The sequence below is a fragment of the Microtus pennsylvanicus genome, chromosome 14 (assembly GCF_037038515.1).
Source record: "Microtus pennsylvanicus isolate mMicPen1 chromosome 14, mMicPen1.hap1, whole genome shotgun sequence".
NCBI lineage: Eukaryota > Metazoa > Chordata > Mammalia > Rodentia > Cricetidae > Microtus > Microtus pennsylvanicus.
Window position 1 is genome coordinate 14,862,382 of NC_134592.1, and position 19,877 is coordinate 14,882,258.

At 51.3% G+C, this 19,877-nt stretch overlaps 1 protein-coding gene across 2 annotated transcripts; it reads right to left on the minus strand.

Moving 5' to 3' along the window:
- Positions 1-3,024: 3,024 nt before the first annotated feature.
- Positions 3,025-19,877, minus strand: Otub2 (OTU deubiquitinase, ubiquitin aldehyde binding 2). 2 transcript variants are annotated; one of them, XM_075948312.1, is made up of 6 exons: positions 19,693-19,877; positions 7,864-7,959; positions 6,447-6,565; positions 4,899-4,983; positions 4,332-4,526; positions 3,025-3,513 (listed from the first exon to the last, which is right to left on the minus strand). In XM_075948312.1, exons 1-6 carry the CDS (start codon positions 19,693-19,695, stop codon positions 3,307-3,309), a joined length of 705 nt encoding a protein of 234 aa, XP_075804427.1. In that variant the 5' UTR covers positions 19,696-19,877; the 3' UTR covers positions 3,025-3,306. The 2 variants fall into 2 exon arrangements, with proteins under 2 accessions (XP_075804427.1, XP_075804428.1); XM_075948313.1 differs by lacking the exon at positions 19,693-19,877 and adding an exon at positions 14,867-15,175.

A 19,877-nucleotide genomic window follows, 5' to 3' on the forward strand; every position in this document is an offset into this window, starting at 1 on the left:
TCGCCCTGAGGGTGCTGCAGTGTTTTATCATTAACTCTGAGAGTCCCTTGGGCCAGCCCAGCACTGTCCCTTCATAGGGGAAATGGTGTCACTGTATCACACACTGCCAGGTCTTCAGCCTATGTCCCTGTCCTTTTCCAGTGACGCCTGCTGCCCAGCCCCTGGTCAGTCTGGCTGCACAGCCTGGACTTTGAGACAGATGTTCACAGGCATGGTTCAGATGTTTGGCTTGAGGAGTCTGGATTTTAGTACACACACTGCCTAAATATCCTAATATGTAAGAAACACAGTCTCCTTTATCTCGTAGCAAGGTTGAGAGGTAGCCATGGGGACTCCCTTTTAGCCTTGAGCCTAAACTCAGATTTTGATGTCACTGTTGACTGGTTGTCTGGCATTAAGATACCTTTTAACCCCTGAACTAATAGAGAGAGATTGAGCCCAGGGCCTCATGTGCTATGCAAGTTATCTGAACCATATATATGTACGATGTGATGGAGGATGGGGGCTGCTCACCCATGATGATAATTGGTTCTGGGGATCTTGCTCAGGTTGTTAGGCTTGGATGGTGAGTGCTTGTATCCATTGAGCCTTCTGCTGACTACTTCTTAGTTTGGATCGTCTCATTGTCTAGGCAAGCCATGAACTGGGAACCTGCTTGCCCCAGCATCTTCACAAGCAAGGATTATAGGACTGTACTAGTCATAGCTATTAGATACTTATTGATTTAAATTCTCATTTGGTAGTCTGAGATCATGGTGTATCTTAATACCCTTTTTTTCTGTAGTTGAGAAAGTGAACCTTTAGTGGTTAAGATTTAGCCATCCACCCAGCAACCAGATGAGATGTTGGTAACCTGGGGCATCTTATGTCTGAGTGAATTTTACTGTTCTCATGTTAGAGGCACAGCAATACCTCCAGGTAGGTGCCCTTCCCGTAACCCTACTGTCTACTGACCTGTCTGGGGGTACAAAGCAAACATCAAGAGATGGCCTAGGAGCCTCCACTTTCCAAATGATGCTGTGAGATGTCTGTGGAGTTGATAAGCAGGCTCAGGCCCCACCCACACACCCTTGATAAGATAGGGCCAGTGTTCCAAGCCCATCTGTGTCCACAAGTACAGGCTTTGGTCAAGTCTGTACACAGCTTCCCACACCCCTCCGGTGTGGTCCACTTACCAGTGGCCTGTGGGAAGATGGTGGTGTTCATTACATAACTAGTATCTAACATTAAGAAGCCAGTCTGAAAGATAGAAATTGTTTTAATGCTATGAATGAAGTTTTCATCTAAAGGAAGCTGAAGGGCTTGGCCTTGGGCACTCACTGAACCCCAAGCTCCGCTGTCCCAGGTTAGCTGTATACTTGGCTCTTAGACCTGTTGCACTGCTCCCCTATGGCTCATACTTTGGGAAGCCACTCACTTCTGAGGCATGTTTCTCTGCTTCCAGAGCTCAGCGGTGAAATGACTAGGGCAAGGTTGCACAGTTGAGAATTGCACTTGGGCAGCTGAGCCTAGCAGTTTCTCCTATTGTAGGAAGACAGCCAGAGCAGGCACACTGCTCTGTTATTGCCTCTACTAGTTGTTGCCTCTGGGAAAGTGAGGGACGCACAAGCATTTGCAAAGATGACCTCTTACAGCACCTGTGCTTCCATTGTTTTGTCTAGAAAGAGGTGGCTGTAGGGGTGCAGGAGTCATTCAGAAAGTAGGTATGCTGGCATGACCTGTTGCTGTAGCCTAGTTAGGAACTGCTGTGGGCAACCAGGTTTTAGCATGTTCTCTAGTCTCCCCATTGCCCTGTTCTTAGACTCATCTGAACTCACTGGAGCAGCCCAGGCAGGCATTCTGTGTTCAGACCATTCAGCTGGGAAGTGAAGAATAGTCTGGCTGAAGAAAGACACGGTAATGGGTCCCTGCTCTTCTGGGGTACTTGTCATAGACCCCAACGCTCATACCCAGATGACACTTAACAAATCAAAAGGCAAAGGCCAGATTTACACTCCTGTGCCAGTGACAGACTCACTTAGCTGGAGCCCTTGGATCTAAATGTTGGCCTTGGTTCCCACACTGCCCAGACACCTGGGTCCTTTTGACTTACACCAAGCAAAAGATAGATCCGAGATTTGTGTAAGACTCAGGATCCTTCTGGTCTTGTGTGCAGACTGTCGCAGACCCTCACCAGCAGCCTCAATCCCTGCAGAATGAAACATGGTGGGGGAGGGCTTTGCACCCAAGGAAGGGTACCAGTGGGTGGTTCCATGGCTGTCCTACAGAAGGCATGGATAGCTAGTGCCTCAGCCCATCTGGAGGCTGACTTTCCCACAGTGTCCTCAGGGGCACTGCTGAAGGTCTTGAGGCAGCAAATGAGTAAAGGGGGCTATTAAGGGGCACGTGCAGAGGAAGAGGCTGCTGCCAGCACCGGAAACGCCCTTGCCACCAATGGCTTGTCTGTTGTTTCCTGCCTCGCTGCCTCCAAAGTCAGGCCAGGGAAACTGAGGAGCCTTGCGTTGCCGTTGTTTCCATGGCCACACCCTACCCAGTTGACTTACCTAGGCGCTTCTAGAATTTACTGGGGATGATGGGCAGCTGCATCTCCCGGGCCCAGACATGAACACACTGACTCGGGTACAGGCCTTTGTCTTTGTCAAGCCTTATCCAGGTGGCATTGAAGGTAGAACCCTGAAGGGCCTGTCCCCCAAAGTCAGGAGTTCTGGGCCTGAGGTAGAAGGACCTCACAACCTGAGCTTCATGCTGAAGGCTAAAGTCCTTTTCTGGACTTTGGTATAAAAAGTCTCCCCCCCCCTCTCTTTCATGCATGGGAAAGCAAGCCACCATGAATGAACTACACATTCAGACAGTTGTCTACCATTACCCACCCAACACAGGTTCATAGGTCCGGTAAGTCACCTGCATGTGGCAGCCGACCTGAGCTTTTCTTCCCTATGAGGGCCACTGCCCCTGGTGAGGACTAACCATATATCCCCATTTTCACACAACATCACATCAACACTGCCAGGAACCTCTTCCCGATAAATAAATAGGTCCAACGAGGTTCTTACAGTAAACGGATACATAGACAGGGTTCCTGGCTTTCCGGTCCAGAGTTAGCAGGCATTACATTATCTATCAAAATAAATACTAAAATTCCTATTAAGTCATGACAGTCCATAGTGGGCACAAGTCTCAGTTCAGTGGCTTTACCCAAAAGGCTGTACGTTTCCTAGTTGTCTAAATTAATTAAAAAATCGCCAAGTCAGAAGGTTCCATTTAGAATGCAGTCCATTAGATGACAGGCTCCGGCATGGCCTAAAATCAGTGTTTTTCAGCTGCATACAGGATGTTGTAGTGGGATGTTTTATAGAGCAGATAAACGGAAGGTATGGCAGCCTCGGGGAACACGTGGTGGTTCAGAGCGGTGTCCATCTCGTCCACATACTCCACCTGCAGAGCGATGTTCAGTGCCTGCGACAGAGCTGTGATCTGGACGTGGTCACACTCCATGGCCATGGGCTCCACTTCCTGCATGGTCAAAATTAGACAGTTAGGGAGGCGGGAGGCGGGGGGCGGCGGTGAGTGCAGCCCTGGCTTTCAGGATCATGGCCACCTGTGCTGCAGGGCGGGGAGGGTGCTCTTCTCAAGCACATGAGGGCACAGGTGCTGACACCGCCTGTCACGGAAGCAACACAGCCATAGGACACTGGACTTGCAGAAAAGGAACCCGAACCATTTTTATTTCAGACCCTTAAGGATTGTGCAAAAGTGGAGGAATCTTTCAGGCTAGCATCGAAACTTAGAACTAAAAGGACCTTGCCACCAAAGGCTTCTAAGTACAAGCGCTTGCAGAGGCCAGAACCTGTGGGTGAGTCCTGATGCTGCAGAGACAATAGAGAGGCAGAGATGGTGCCAGGCACCCCAAAGAGAGCAGCTGCTCTTGTGCCTACTGGTAGTCGCCATCCAACTTAGAGCCCAGTACCTCCTAATTAAAAAATTCCGGAGGGCCTTATGAAAATTGTCCACGGTTTACATGCGGGCCATATAAATACATCTTCAGATAAATGCATCTAAATGAAAGCCCGTCTTTGGGCTAATGTGGCAGGAGCTGCAACCCTGCAGTTTATCAGCAGAGCCGTCCCAAGTCCTGAGATTCCCTGGGACTGCAAGCGGCTTGCTCAAGTAGCTCAGGCCACTCACAACAAGGTCTCCATGTACTAACTTCACTAGTTGGCATCACAAGGACGTTCCTCTGGGCAGAAACAGTGGTTCTGGGATGTGTAAGAGACAGGCAGACAAAGCCCAGGCTGGGGGTTACGTCCCCGAGGAGGATGCTAGGGACCTACGTGAGTGCAGAAGTCTTTGATGTCCATCTCCTCGTCTATGAAATGCCGGAAGAAGTCAGCCCGGTTCCTGATGAAGGCTGATGTGAGCAGGCGCAGGAACTGCACTATCTGGTCCGAGGAGCTCTGGTCGTTGAACACCTTCAGCAGGCTGGACACTGAGCTGTCCTTCTCTACCAGCTCGACCACACTGTAAAACTTCACGCTGCCACCATCAGAGTAGACCCTAGCAGGCACCTGCCCCCCACACCCTATGGGACCCCCCCTCAGAGCTCGTTTTGAGATTGCAAGTGAGATTGCAAAAGTTAAAGCCCAGAGGCACATCTAGGGATCTGTCTTTCCATGTCCTTCCACCATACTTTCAGAATGGCAGGAGGCTGGCCGTCCTCCAAACCGAGGTCCCCTGGACCCACATATCACCACAAACAGTACATGACTGCCCTGCCCCTGGCCCAGGTGGGAGGATTAAGAAAAAAGCTGCACAGCTGTGGGTGGGCCGAGGACCTCCAGCCTGTCTGCTCCTGTCTGCCCTGCCCATGTGGGAGGCCAGTGTGGCTCAGGTGAACTCACAGCGTTAAAGGGGTTTCTGAACTTGTGTTCCTCAAAGCCGGCAGCCAGGAGGTCATTTGGAGTCTGTAGCACACGCTCTTTAAACCTAGAGGGGAGGAGACCTGAGGTTTACCTGATGGTCACGGGGAACACAGGCTGTTGCTGTGACGGGGAACTGCCCAGTCCACACCAGCCTCACAGAAGTGCCGTGCATTGTTTCTGAAGCGCTCCACATAGCCATGCTGGCCCACTGCCTTCCCTGCTGATGACGACTCTGGTTCTCAGATGAAGAAATTGAGGCAATCACAGGATACTCCCCAGATATGGCAATTCCCCTTCAAAGGCTCCCTATCCCTGTGGTCCCTGTGACGGCTCTTCGACCGCCTGGTCCTGTCCAGCTCTTTCCCTTCTCTCCCCCTCCCTTAAGCTAATGAACTGTTGGAGAACTAGCACCCCGTACTAAGCCCCAAATGGTGTAAAGATACAAGGAAATAAAGCATTCTAAAAGCCTAGAATGGGGCTGGGGAGATGGCTCAGAGTTAAGAACACACTCTTGCAGACATCCTGGTTTGAGTCCCAGTACAAGTTCATAACGGTAACTCCAGTTCCAGAAGATCCAATGTCCTCTTCTGACCTTTTCTGGACCGAAGACACATGTGGGACACACACACATGCAATAAAATGAATAAACCTAATTTTAAAAATAAAAGGACACTCAACACTCAGTTTCCTATTTAGTTCTCACTGTACTTCTAAGTGGCTGGGGACTGTTGCACAAGGGAGGTGAGAACTCCGTGGACCCCAGCATGCACTTCCATCCCTCAGACCTCTGCTCTGGCTACTCATGTGGGGTGGATGGAAACCAGTCCTAACACCAGCGTGCTCCCAATCATGTTCCCACACTGATGCACAGGGTCACAGTGAGGAGTCTGTCCTCGCTACTGCTCTTCATTACCCTCTGGAGCAGCCTGGCACTGGGCTGTACTCGCTATCGGGATATAGAGCCAGCAAGACGGCTAGGTAAACGTGGCTGCCCATCAGTGGAGTGAAGGAAAGAGAAGGCCGTGTGCCTTCATTGTCACACACAAGAACGTGACCAAGGCCAAGGGCCAAGCTTCCTCCTTTTTTCTCTTCTTCCTTCTTCTTGGACAAGCTTCTTCCTTTTTTCTTTCTCTTCTTTCCTCCTTCCTCTTACTCCTCCTCTTGTTGGTATTTGAAACAGGATCTTACTGTGTGCCTCCACATGTTTTTCTTTTTTTTCCCTCCCTCCCTCCCTCCTTCCCTCCCTCCCTCCCTCCCTCCCTCCCCCCCTCCCTCCCTCCCTCCCTTCCTTCCATAAATATCAAGTGCCCACCAGGTTGGTGAGCCATGCCTTCAGGCAGTGCTGAGCGAATTACCAGACAAGTTACTGACACCTTCCTCAGCCTCCAGGCTGCCATCAACACCATCACAGTGGGAAGCTAGGTTTCCAGGCATGCCACAGCTCTACCAGGCATTCCCCAGCACCCCCTGCTACAGCCTGGTGAGATGCAGCACAGAGAAGCGGAGGAGTGCACAGGTTCCACTCACTTGAGGATCTCTCTGCTCTTGCCCAGCAAAGACTCCAGGTAGGAATAGCCCAAGGCCCTGTAGAAGCAGTTCCCATCTCCTTTGGTCTTTCGGATTGAAGTAAATCTTTTGCTGAGTTCCTAAGGGGAGAAGAGGACACACAAACCTCAGCAGCAGCAATGGCATTGGCGTGGGTCAGCCACTAGCCTGGCCCTCACTCCCTCCGTTCAGGGCCCCCCACCCTCATCCATCCCACAGATTCACAAATACACTGACTAGGAGGTGAGTCCCCAAGGATGTCAGTCAGCTCCTGGCACTAGGCAGCCTTCATCAGTGAAAGCGACGCAGAGTTAGATGGTGGTGACGGAGGATGAGAACAAGAGCTGGGGTGCCCTGGGTTAGGGACATCCACGCCAGACTTCCAGTAGTCAGGAAAGTTTGCCTAGAGGAAGCTGGCAGCTGAATGTGGTGTGTGGCAGCGGGGCTGGAGAATACTACCGGCCTCAGCAGTCCTGTAAATGTCTCAGCCGTGCCCGGAGTGGCATGCCACTCATTCCTTTGGCCTACTCCCAGCATGTCTCTGAAATGGCCTAGAGCCCCCTCTCTGTCTTGTGGGACAATAGTCGGGGTTTTGCAACTGCTGCCTGGTTTAAAAGGACTGGGAAGCCCCAGCAACTAGAAGGCATAGGGCTTATCTGAAGCATTTGAAGCAGGCTGATCGGGGACAGTGCCCCTCTTCTCAGTCTCTGGGAGGCTAAGGGAACACAGAGCAGACTGTCCTCAACCCTGAGTCCTGCTGGAAGTGCTTCCTGTGGTCATATGCAGACCTCAGGACACCAGCGTCACCCTGAGCTGCTGACTGCTTCCTGCCCCAGGAGTCTCTCCAAGTAAGAGAAGCCCCCAGCACCGTGCTGTATCTGCAAAGTCCATAGAAGGAGTCCGGAAGACTGCATAGCAATGTCGTCAAAGACCAAGCCCATCTGCCATGTGCACCACGGAGTGGGGGCCTCGCTCTCCATCCTCTCTGGTTCTGGAAGTGACCCTGCAGCCTCCCAGAGATGTCACTATCCTGAGAGGTCCCCCAGTAGAGCAGTGATGAGATCAGCCCTGTGGGCAGTTCATGAACTATGTGGCCACTCCTTAGTCTCCTTAGTTGTCAGGTGGGGATAACCAATACTTGCCACACAGAATCATAAAAAAGTCTCACACAAGTAAACCCAGCACTTAGAGCAAGCACTTAGGTTTAAAACGTATGATTTTCCCACAAGAAAAAGATTTCTCTCTGAGGTAAATACCCAATGTCAGAATGGTCTAAGAGCATTTCAGGTTGCCCAGGAACTTGGCCCGAACTCCGTGCCTTCCAAAAGCTGTCCCCTTCTTTACTGGCGACCTCCACTCCCTTTGTTTAGGCTCTTGGTCTCTCCACGCTCTGCCTCACCTGGATTTTCCTCTGGTAAATCCTGTTTTCAGGATGATCCCGAAGAATGGATAGAATGTCACATTTCTCTGATATTAGGTTGAAAGATGTTTCACTCTGAAAGAGAAAGAAGAACCATTTCTAAGCTGGCTTTAAAGACACCCAAGGGGCTCTTGGAACTGCTGGTCTCTGAATGACCAGTTACACAACCCAGAACATGCCCCCTCTCCTTGGAAGGAATGTGTGATCATGTGACCAGCATCCTAGGGACCTGCCTGGATTTGTCCTGGTCCCAGGGCAAGAACAATCAGGACTGGCACCATCATGAAGTATCCTGGCTATAAAGAACTGACCTCATAATTTGCTAACATTCATTTCATAACATTTAATATCTCATTTAATAAACCTCTATGCTGGAGTATGTTCCCTCCTCATTCATTCATCCATTCACTTATTCATTCTTTCTTTTACTCCCATTTCCTTCCCCCACTTCCTGAACTTGCATCCTGTGTCAGCTTGGTTTCACATGCTGCCAACAAAGGGCTATTCCCATCCCTACACAAAAGCCAGTAATATCACGGGGTCAAAGTTAGCTTGAGGTGACCCCATGTGGCAGTGCAGGGTGTGTGCTAGGGAATGGCTAATGACCCGAGTTCACACAAGGGCTGGGGCAAGTGAGACATCTTCCCATACCGCCTACTGGTGCTGCCCAGTTTGGAGCCAAGGCCAGAGCCAAACCTGAGCATGTACCCATGGGGAGCCAGGGTCTCTAAGCCCTGGAAGGACTCAGCAAGCAGGGTGGAGACAGGGCAAAGGATGCCTTGGATCTAGGGGCAGCAGTCCCCTCCCCACCTGTGCTTTGTCACTAGGGCTGGGGTGAGAGTGCTCAGGGGTTGGGGCTCAGCCTACACTCTGGCCACCAGCCACCCAGGAATGGTATTCTCGACAGAGTGGAATAAAAGGTGCTTGGGCTGGGGAGATGGCTCAGACTGCTGACCACTGGAGACCGAACCCAGGAGCCCACAGGGCAGAAGGATAGCACCAATGCTCACAAGTTGTCCTCGGACTTCTGCCAGTGGTGTATACTTATACCAATGCATGTACACTCGCGTGTGTGCGCGCGCGCACACACATTAGAATTGTTCTTTAAAAGTTTTGTTTGACCCACATAAAGAGTTTCCAGCTTAAAATAAGGGTTCTATGGCTGAAGATGTGTCTCAGTAGATAAAACACTGGCCTTGTAAGTAGGAGGACCAGAGTTCAAATCCCCAGAATACATACAAGCTAAATGAACAACTGGCCTCTAGTCCTGGCTCTCAGGAGGTTGGTACAGGGGATCCTTGGGACAAGCTAACTAGCTAGATGACCCAAACCTGCATATTCTAGGCCCATAGAAAAGTCTGCTGGGGCTTCTGGGAAAGGTCTGGTTTGGGATAAAAAGAGCAGAGACGCTGATGCAATGTCTAAGCAGTCATCCTGTAGACCAGATGTTGAAAGCCAACATAAGGAGGAGGGTTTGAGGATCTGCTGCTACCCTCATCCCTAAAAATGTGGGAAATGGTGACAGGTGCCTGGCACCTACTACGTACCAAGCACTGGAACAGAAGCTTGTATATCCCCATTATCTCAATTATCACAACACTCTTGTGAGGTGGCCATTATTATATATATGTCAAGGACAGGTGGTTTGAGCTAGGAGGTGATTAATTCAGGTCTGTGTGAAGTTCAAACACACCAAAGTGCTAGGCTGGCACAGCCCGGACTCCAGAGTTCAAAGGACTCATCTGCCAGACCACAAAGAAATATCCTGTCCAGGGCAGTGTTGGGTCGTCTTACCCAGAGGCTGGGTCCAACCTTTTACTTCTGCAGGCCCCAGAGACACTGTCCTCGCGAAGTTGCTGATGGGAGTTCAGCATCTCCAAGAGCCTTTCTAGTCTGTAATCTCACTGCAGGGTAGTGAGGAACAGTTCCTAAGTGACACTAGGCACAGCTATTAAAAGGTAACAGCAGGCTGAGGGTGTAGCTCAACAGTGGAGCCCTTGCCTGGCACAGATGCAAGCAAGGTCCTGCGTTCATCCCTAGCTCTGCAAAACAAAAAGTTCTACAAGAAAGCAAATCCTACCACCACAGGGGTGAGTCAGCCTCTCCTCCGCCTCCTTCGAGGTCTACCTGTGCCCAAAGATGCCAGCTTCTTCCTCATGTTCCTCCTTTCCTGTTCCTGGTCTCCCTTTCAAAGACCTAGAGACGTCTGGTTTGCAGCTTCCAAGGGCTCCATTTCATTCACAAGTTTTCAAAACCTTAGGTGGAGCTGACTTTGTTGACTTCGTGGGAATATAACCATAACTTAGATATACATAATTCTCAACATCTTCTAAATCACGGAAGAACGGCATCATTTGTGTAACACACAATTGCCGGTGTGCAGTTAATTCCGCTCACCCTGTGCTGAAGAGGCAAATCTCCATGGGAGGTATCAGTCTGAATGGCCCTCTTCACACCTTGTATACATGGCAAGGTGACCCACAGGCTGCTGGCAAGTGGCCACATGTTCCACTCAACCAAACTCCTCTTGCTCCATTGCTAACTTATTCCTATCTTGCTAATTGCTCCATGACTGTTTATAAAAGTCGTTTTATGTCAGATGGCTGACTTAAAATGGTGCATGGGGCTTTCTGGATGACCGGCTACAGAGCAAAGTGCCCCAACTGTATTTAATGAACTTGCAGTCAATTCTGGCCCCAAACAAAAATCAGAAATGAATAAATGCATCAGGGGTCTAGGGACCACAGAAAAATGCCTAGTCGGCCATGTTTACGTGGCAGTTTCTGAGAAGGCCTCCGTGGAGGAGAGGAAAAGGGACTCTGTTCATCCTCTCAAAGAGGAATCCTGAGGGAGAGAGGCACGACACCCGGGAAGGCTTCCCAGGGCCTGGATTTGCCTGGTGTATTAGGTAAACTCACTGCCATTGGCAAATTCACACCAGCTCTTTGCAGCAGTCACAGTAATAACAAGACACCGAGCAGGGGAACCAGTTGTGCACTGTTGAGCTGCGCCCTTGTCAGCCTCAGCCTCAGTGGGAGGATTTTTTCCCCCAAGTTTATCTCATGTGTCCCTAATCTCTGTTGTGTCCCCCAACCCCGTCCCACACTCATTCCCCAACCCTCTAAGGTCTACTTGCTATGTATGTGAAATCCCTAATCTCTGTTGTGTCCCCCAATCCCATCCCTCACTCATTCCCCAACCCTCTAAGGTCTACTTGCTATGTATGTGAAATGTATGTGTCTTTAAAGAGTATGGCGGCAAAATGTACATAACATGAAACATACCATTTTAGCCATTTTCATATACACAGTTCTACGGCCTTAAGTATTCCCCATCCCCCCATCATGCCTCTACTTCCTATCTTTACGAATCAGACTACGGATGATGTATATTTCTATTTTTAAAAAATAGATTTAAAATATATATATTTACACATATACTACAGATATTATGTTTTTTTTAAACTTTACTCAATACTATTTAAAAACTAGCCATGGCTGGGTATGGTGGCACATGCCTGTAATCCTAGTATCCAGGAGGCTGAGGCAGGGGGATGGTGAAATTAAGGCTAGCATAGGGTACACTGTGAGACTGTCTCAGGGGAAGGAGGGAGAGAAGAGAGGGAAGGAAGGAAGGGAGGGAGGGAGGGAGGGAGGGAAGGAAGGAAGGAAGGAAGGAAGGAAGGAAGGAAGGAAGGAAGGAAGGAAGGAAGGAAGGAAGGAAGGTGGGCCTTGGATTGGTTTCTAGTACTCCCAAGTGTATACATGGGCACCCTAGGAACAAGCAGGTTCCCACCAGGGCACTTCAAGTCCCGAAAACACCTTCAGAATGACCCAAGTCTCCACCCAAACCCACCAGCATTCCTGGGTGAGCCAAACTTCAGCTCTGTGAAAATTCTGAGGGCAGTATCATTTGACTAGTCCAGGAATCTGGAGTAATGCTCGGATTTTGACCTTGGCTGACTTGAACTTGTTTGCTTTTAAACAAATTGAAGAATCCCAGGTTGTTATGGAGAAAAGGGAAACAGACAGGACACACCCGACTGTCCTGTCAGACCTAAGCAGGCTACAGGAAAGACACTGACTCTTTAATTGCTGGTTTGCAGATAGATGCTGATTAATTAAGCTGGCCAGGCAGCGCCCACGCTTGCCAACAGTTTCAGCAGGAGAGGTGAGGCACGTCTCACTGACCGGCTCAACATCAGGCCTCAGCTCGCTCTTCTGCCTACAGATGCCATCTGCCCCCAGCCATCCTGTCAGCGCATCTGAGCATGCCCACATCCCAGGCCCAGCAGCGCCCACCAAGCCTAGCAGGCAGCCGTCCTCCCCTGGACATCTTTAAGGACTGACTCACCAACCAGGCCCCCAAGCCATCACTTAACACACAGCCTGACCTCAAAACACCCAGAAGAGCAGGAAACTCCAGCCTCACCTGCCAGCAGCAGGTTCAGAGCCTCAACCTCTCTGGAAGGCTCAAGTCTTTGCCAGAAGTCACCCGGGCTTGCACCCTGGGCCCTACCTGCTGGCCTAGAGTCCTCAGGGCACTGGAAGAAATGTGCCTTTAAATGCCTGCGTGGGGGCTGGGAAGGTGACTCAGTAGGTAACTAATGAACTTAAGGCTTCAGCATAAGTTCTGTGACCCAGCACCCATGTAAAAAGTCACACACCTGTGACCTCAGCAACGGAAAGGGTATTTAGAGATATTCAGATCTCTGGAGTTTGCTGACTGGCCAATAAGTCAGTGAGCTCCAGGTTCAGTGAAGAGACCCTGTCTCAAAAACTAGAGGGGTTGGGGAGAGGGCTCAGGGATCAAAGCACTTGATACACAAGGCTGAGGGGTGGAGTTCCGATCCCCAGAGCCCACTTCAAATCTGGGCAGCGTGGGCAGTGTGGCAGCTACCTATAATCTCAGCACACAGGAAGCAGAAACAGAGTCCCTGGAGCAAGCTGACTCCAGGGTCAGCAAGAGACCCTCCCTAAATGAACAGTGATTGAGGAAACCACCAGTGTCAACTTCCAGCATTCGCAGGCATGAACACACACATGCATGCTGATCCATGTACACACGTGCCCATATACTTGGGAAGCAGGTACTGCCTACACATACACATGTTAAAAAAGTAAAAAGAAAGCATTATAGGATCTAATATCAATCTCTGGCCTTCACACACATGGACACAGGTTCGTTCAATCTGCCATCATGAACACATACATACATAGGCATACACCACACACATATACCCCAAAGTCTCTCACTCTTTCTATAGATGAATATATATATGAACACACACATCTATATATACACACCCATACACACACACATATATATATACATATACACACATGTGCATACACACACATATACCCCAAAAAGTCTCTCACTCTCTCTATAGATGAATAAATATATATGAACACACACATCCATACACACACACACACACACACACACACACACACACACACATATCATATTTTACACCTGTGGAGTGTCCAGAAGCCCATTATTGATGGGGAGAGTTAAGCCAACGATGACTGAAGCCCCGGCAGAGGGAGCCCTGTCTCCCTGACGGACTCATTCCTGCTCCAGCATCTGAGGACAACCGTGGTGTTACAGAACATGATTGCTTTACTTTCTTTGCAGGTGGCAATGAGTAGCCCCGCCTCCTCCGTCTAAAGTTGAGCTGTGAACAGGCCATGCCTCCTGGGGCTTCTGGACTCTGCTGCTCCGCAGGCTGCCTTCCTCGGCTCCTAAAGGACAGGGGTCCTTGGGTGGGGGCGCTATCTGAGTCTGATCCTTGGGATCCCTGTGGTGGAAGGAGAGAACTGACTCTCTGACCTCCTCAAGTTCTGTGGCATGTCTGTACCCCCGACACACACACATGTGAACGACTGTCTGGCTTCCATGATGAATGACAGACGCCTCTCTCACCTTCCCATGGCTCCCTTACTGAGGCCTGCACCCCCTCCCTCTTGTCAGGACCCTGCTGGTGACCTCACTGCACCTCACTTGACAACTAAGGGTGATGCCTCACTTCAGCCCCTTGAGTCACACTTGGGAATACAGAAATAGGTGCTAGGAAACAGGATACGCTAACCTTTGGTGACAATTTCTCGGCTTTGCTACATGGCCCTTCTCTGTGGGGCCCCAACCCCTTATCTCAGTTGCTGGCCATTTCCAGTGCTCCTGAAGCTAGGCCCTGCCTCCCTCAGATAACACGAACTTATGTAACATCTTTCAGCGGCCACCCACCTGATCTCAGCTCCTGCCTCACCTCTCCCTAGGACTCTAGCCTCAAACAGCTGGCAACCGCTCAGACATCTAAGCAGTTCTTCTAATTCATTTACCCCGTAATTACTCCATAGCCTCATCTGTCCCCCTGGGCTTTCTCTAGCCCCTAGGATACCCCTTCAATCAGAGATAGTCTACCCCCAAATCCAGGAGCCCTCCTCCACTGTCTCACCCTGCTCCACCGGTTCCTGAGTCTGGCCCGAGAGCCTATGTCCCACAAGGAGGATGCAATACACTCTACCCGGTGGCCACACTTCCACTCCTAACTGGCCCCACCTTCTCCACGAGCAGCCAGCACAGGTTGCTTAACAGGCAGGGCCTTTCCTCAATGTTCTATGCTAGGCTTAGCTGTTCGTTCCCTCCACGCTGCTGAAGCTCAACTGCTGAGGTCATTGTATCAATGACATCAATGTTCTGCCTTCACGTATTGGTCTAACACCACGATCACGGATTGTATCCAGTGTTGACTCAGTTTCTCTAGCCCCCTTCTGCCAAGCACTGCCTTCCCTCATGGTAAGAAAGCAAGAGTCTCCTGATCTGAGGCTGGCACCTCATCTTAGGATGTCCCAACCTCTCAAGCTCTGAGTCCGATAAGAATTTTTGGTATATATCACCCAGAAATAACCCATCACAGCAGCATGACCAGACTAAGACACAGCCAGGAGCCAGGAGCAGCAACTGCCACAACAAATACCTGAAGACATGAAGGCTTCGGGACAGAGGAGTGGGTGCGGCTGGGATACTTCCCAGGAGAATGCTGGAGAAGCCGTCGCAGCTGGGAACAGAGCGTGGAGGGCGATTCTGGTGTGGGGAAGACAAGGCGGAGAGCAGAAGGGAAAACGAGAGCCTTTGAAGACTTTGTGTGAGAACGCTGGCAACAACTAGCATAGAAAAGACCATGAGGATGTAGCCTCGGATGCAGGTGAGGAATGAAGTCCTGGAGGCTGCTGGAAGGAGGGGCCATGTCCTCAAGTGGGAAAGAACTTGGCTGTGGGGTGTCCTTGCCCCAAGGCTGGATAGGAAAACAGAACTTAGGAACGACGAACTAGGAAGGACGTGGGGTGGCAGAACCTAAGGCGGCATCACTGGGACTGTGGTGCGGCTTCTTGTAACTTCGTCTTCTAGCATGTTAGAGGAGAGAGATGATGTAGATGGAATGGTTAAGGAAAGATGATGAAAGTCTTGAAAAACTCACAGCCCGACTGTAAAAGAGTGACATGCCATCTGCATACCAAGGGTGTGACCCAGTGGCTGGCCACCCGCCAAAGAGATTAGAAATTAGGACAAGAAGGGAACTAGGTGTCCCTCAAGGAGACGAGGTAGAAGACACCCCCAAACATAGCAGAGATCTTGGAGGCGGGCTAGGCCTAGAGGGAACATTTCCAGGAACTGTCTCTCTCTCCAGTGCCCCACATTTCAGGAAAGAACACCCCGTGTGACCAGCTGTGGCCGGGCACCAGGAGGGCTGCTACCCCAGTGGCCAAAGCTGCGGCCTTGGTAGACCCCACGTGGATTGGCCCCGAGGCATGCAGAATGTCAGAGCTTGAGGTGTGGTGCACAGTGTGAGGACCCAGAGCATCCAGGCCGAGTCCCCCCTAGGTTGATGCCCACGACAGACAAGGCCATGCGGATGGAGTACTGCTATGGTAAGCTGACCCAGAGAATCCCAGGGTTGGCAGTTCCAACAGCCACCCGAGTGGCACGGAGGCAGTACAGACGAGTCAAGGTTATTCTGGAATCAGAGGCCCTAACTCGGTTTGTGGTTGCCAGACTCACATATGATGACTTACTCCTTATTTCTGGCCAACTTCCCACTCTGGGGATGGAAATGTCTATCTCAGGCCTGCCTGCCATGGCACTTGGGTGACAGGCCCTCAGCGCTGGCAGGATCTGTCAAGACACTGGCCTGGGTTTTGCATCTGCTTGGCCCACCTGTCACAGCCCTGGCCTCTGGACATTTGGGTTGGGCTGTAATACGGTGAGACCCTGGGAACTACAGGGATACAGCAAATGCATCCTATATGTCAGAAGACCGCAAGATGGGGGCGGGGCATCGTTAGAAAGCGAAGGTTTGAGTGTCCCCTCTAAACCAAGTTGTAATTTAACTGCCAATGTGACAGTTTTTCAGAAGTCACTATGTCTAGGGACCCCCTGTCACAAAAGAATTAATGCAGCCGTCACAGGGAGGAGTTTTCTCTAGTCCACTCTGCCCTCCTACCATGTTATGACACAGCAGGAAGACATGTGGGCCCTCATCAGAGGCCAGCACCTTGATGATGGCCCAACCAGCCACGTGCAGAAGGAGAAGCCAATAAATGTCTGGTCCTAATAAATCACTCAGGCTAGGACAGTGTCGGGGCAGTGTGAAACCTCTTCAAGCCCTCCGCTGGCTTGCTTGCTCAATCTCTGACAACCTCCCATCTGGGGCTCCGGCCACAGTGGCTGGCCTGTCCCTCAAACAGGACACACACTTCTACCTCGGTGTCTTTGGATCTCTGTTCTTCTGCCTCTTTCCATGACTTGGGAGATGCCACCTCAGAAGAGAAGCCTCCCCCCACATCCTATGGCTTTATCTTACTAGTTCAGGATGTGACCTGACAGGTGGGTTCACTGGCTGACCTGGACCGTCTCCCTCCACCCAAATGTCAACTCATCTGTCACTGCTGGATCTCCACTTCCTGGAATGTTGGGATGTATTCTAAAACCATATCCCAATGCTACGAGCTGGACTGCTGAGGCCCTAGCTCCAGGCCTCAGGATGCAACTTTACTTTGGAACATGGTCATCACTGCTCTAATTAGTTAACATGAGGTCACAATGGAGCAGGGTGGGTCACCAGTCCTATGACTGATTTCCTTACTGTAGGAGGAGCATAAACACACGCACGGGCGAGAACCATCTGCAGATGAGTTCCAATGTCACAAGTCAAGCTACCACTGGAAGCTTGGGGAAGCCAGGGATAGAACCTCCCCAAACACCTTCATGGGGAGTGTGCCCTTTCTGCACCTTCAGCCTCCGGACTCACCAGAAAACAAGTCCCTATAGCTCTATCTCACTGAAGAACTTGGCTGCAGCAGCCCTGGTGAGCACGCTGAATGAGCAAGCCTGCCTCTCACTCCAGCTGGCCACCCACGACCCAGCATCAGAGAGAGCCAGAAACCATTTCATATTCATCAAAAATGGTACAGTTCCCTCATGTGCAGACAAACAAAACTCCACAGCCCAGCGTGCAAAGCTCTGCACAGAACACTCCTCACCCTCCCAATTTCCCAGACTCACTACCCTGGGCTCCTGAGGCCTCCCTGCATCTAAATCGAATGCTCACTCATCCCAGAATGCCTACTTATGACCACATCCCAAGGCTGTAAGCCAATCACCCTGTTATCTGGAATGTACTCTTTCCCCAATCCTTCCTGAACACTCCCAGACAGCCTCCAGCACCTGGCTTTCCCCACCAGTAGAATGTGCCACGCTCCCAAGCCATGCCAGTAAGTCATTGGCTGTGACCTGGCCCGCAGGCATGAACGCCAGGAGAAGGCAGGTGTCCTGTGTTTCTTACCACTGCCTTGACGTAGGCTGAGGATGCCAGTGTGACTTATTTAATGCATGACAGAAGAAAGTGAACAGGAACTTGTGGTTCCTTCCGATGCTTATGTTCGACACTTGCTCTTACCCCCCAAGAGCAAAAGCACTTGTAGTGAGGGTGAGCCCCTTAATATTTGCAGCTCTGACTATTGAGGACTTCATGTCATCTGCCGGGGACCATGTCAAGCTCAGCCCAAGGCAGCCTCTTCTATCCACCATGCACACCACGCAGCCTCAACCAACATTGAACAACCAAAATAAATCAATCATGGACCCCAGTATGTAGCAAGGTGTCTGACAATACACAATAGATGTATACTAACAAATGCATGTAAACAGTCACTAGTTCTGCCCCCCCACCCACCCATGATTCCCAGACAAATGTCCTTATTTGTAGGTCTTAACTATTACCTCTTTCTCCAAGGCACCTAAACTCTCCAGAGGGGAGTTGCGTTGGGCCCCAGCTGCTGGTGTCCCGGGTTAAGGGCAGATCCAGTTACACGGTAAAGGATTGAAGCTGAGGTCCCAGAACCTGCTGCCCTTGTTGTACTGTCCACTACCACCAGTGGTGGCCAGAAGCCATGCAGCCCCCAGCTCCTGCATGGCTAAAACTGCCATTTCTATAGCTCTGTTCCCTGGCAGATGGTGCAGAAACACCCAGGTCACTTTCCAGGAGTAGCAGAGCTGGTGAATGCTTGGGTACCAAGAACAAGCAGAAAACCAGTGCTTCTAGTCCCTCCCCTCATTTCCGGGCACACCTGAGCAGGAAGATGGCTTGTAAGATGCCCTGGCTGTCCATCGACACTCAAGACCCTCCCTGCAACATCCCAAGTAGTGACCCAAATATGGGATGACGGGGCAAGCACGCACACACACACACACACACACACACACACACACACACACACACACACACACCAAAACAAACAAAACGAAGCAGGGTCCTCATAGCAGTCACTGGAGCAGTCCAGACTGCAAGTGAGGGACTGGGAAATAGTTCAGAAGTCGAGCCTTATCTAACATGCATGAAGCCCTGGATTCAAAACCCGGCATCACCAAACCAAACAAAAAGAACAGGTGAGCTCCTTGAGCTCAGAGCAGTGTGATCCCAAGCTGACCAGTAGCACTAATATAATAGTCAGGCTCCCTAGAGCCCTTTGCTGGAAGTTGAAATGGGCAGCCACCATAGGCAATCCCCTGTAGGAGGCCTGACTCCATGGCAACCAAGAGGCTGGGCTGATGCAACACAGAACACTGGACCAGAGGCTTGGGTTCAAGTCCTAACTGTGGCACCCTCACAACCCCTACCAATTTTCTCCCTGTCTGACCTCAGTTTCCCACCTGCCCATGTCCTTGGTTTACCAGGTTTGACCAGCCCAGAGTCTCCTGGGCCTGCTCTGCTCAGATGATAGGTTCTTTTAGATCACTTTGCCTGGACCCCTAACTCATTCCTTACACCCGGGGGCCGCCCCTTCATGTGGTTCTGACTCCACAGACCTGTTGCCATCAGGAGACTGAGCTTACATCCAAGTGGCCCTAAGGCTTGCCCCGGTGGCCAGATCGCTTGTCCCTGGGAGTGATTGGTGGGGCAGAGTCGGTCTGTAGTGGCTAAGTCCGCGATGGCTGGGCGGCAAGCTGTCCACAGGAGTGCTACTTAACAAAGAGTGGGGACCGCAATCCCGGAGGCGCTCCATCCAGCCCCGGCCAGGCACATGCCTCGGGACTTTGAGGAGGCTCCTAGGGTCCACCTGGAGTGGACACGAGGAAGCAGGGCTCGGTCCTGGCTGGATCTCCCAGCTGCAGGTTCCCAATCGGACAGCGCGGCACACCCCGGGGCTCAGCATCCCGAGGATGGAAAGGGCTGAGCCTCGCGCCCGACCGCGCGCACGCACATGAGCCCCGGCGGCACCCCCTCCCCGTCCCGCGACCACTGACCATAGTGTCCGGAGCCGTAGGGCCACGTCCCGCCCCAGCAAGGAGCGAGCGGGTGCCACGGGAGGCGCTGGGCGGCTCCGCCGTTGGGTCGGGCGGCGCGGGCCTCGCGGGTGTGGGGCGAGCGCAGAAGACACCCGACCGCCCCTTAGACCGGAGCGCAGACCTCCACTGTGTCCCAGCAAGAC

Excerpts from the sequence above, each read along its gene's own strand:
- Otub2 (XM_075948313.1), bottom strand. The coding sequence starts at position 15,136 with ATGGCCCCTCCTTCCAGCAGCCTCCAGGACTTCATTCCTCACCTGCAT. Across the intron at positions 6,566-7,863 it reads TTTACCAGAGGAAAATCCAG|GAACTCAGCAAAAGATTTAC; the intron begins GTGAGGCAGAGC and ends TTCTCCCCTTAG. Across the intron at positions 3,514-4,331 it reads TCAAAGACTTCTGCACTCAC|GAAGTGGAGCCCATGGCCAT; the intron begins GTAGGTCCCTAG and ends TTGACCATGCAG.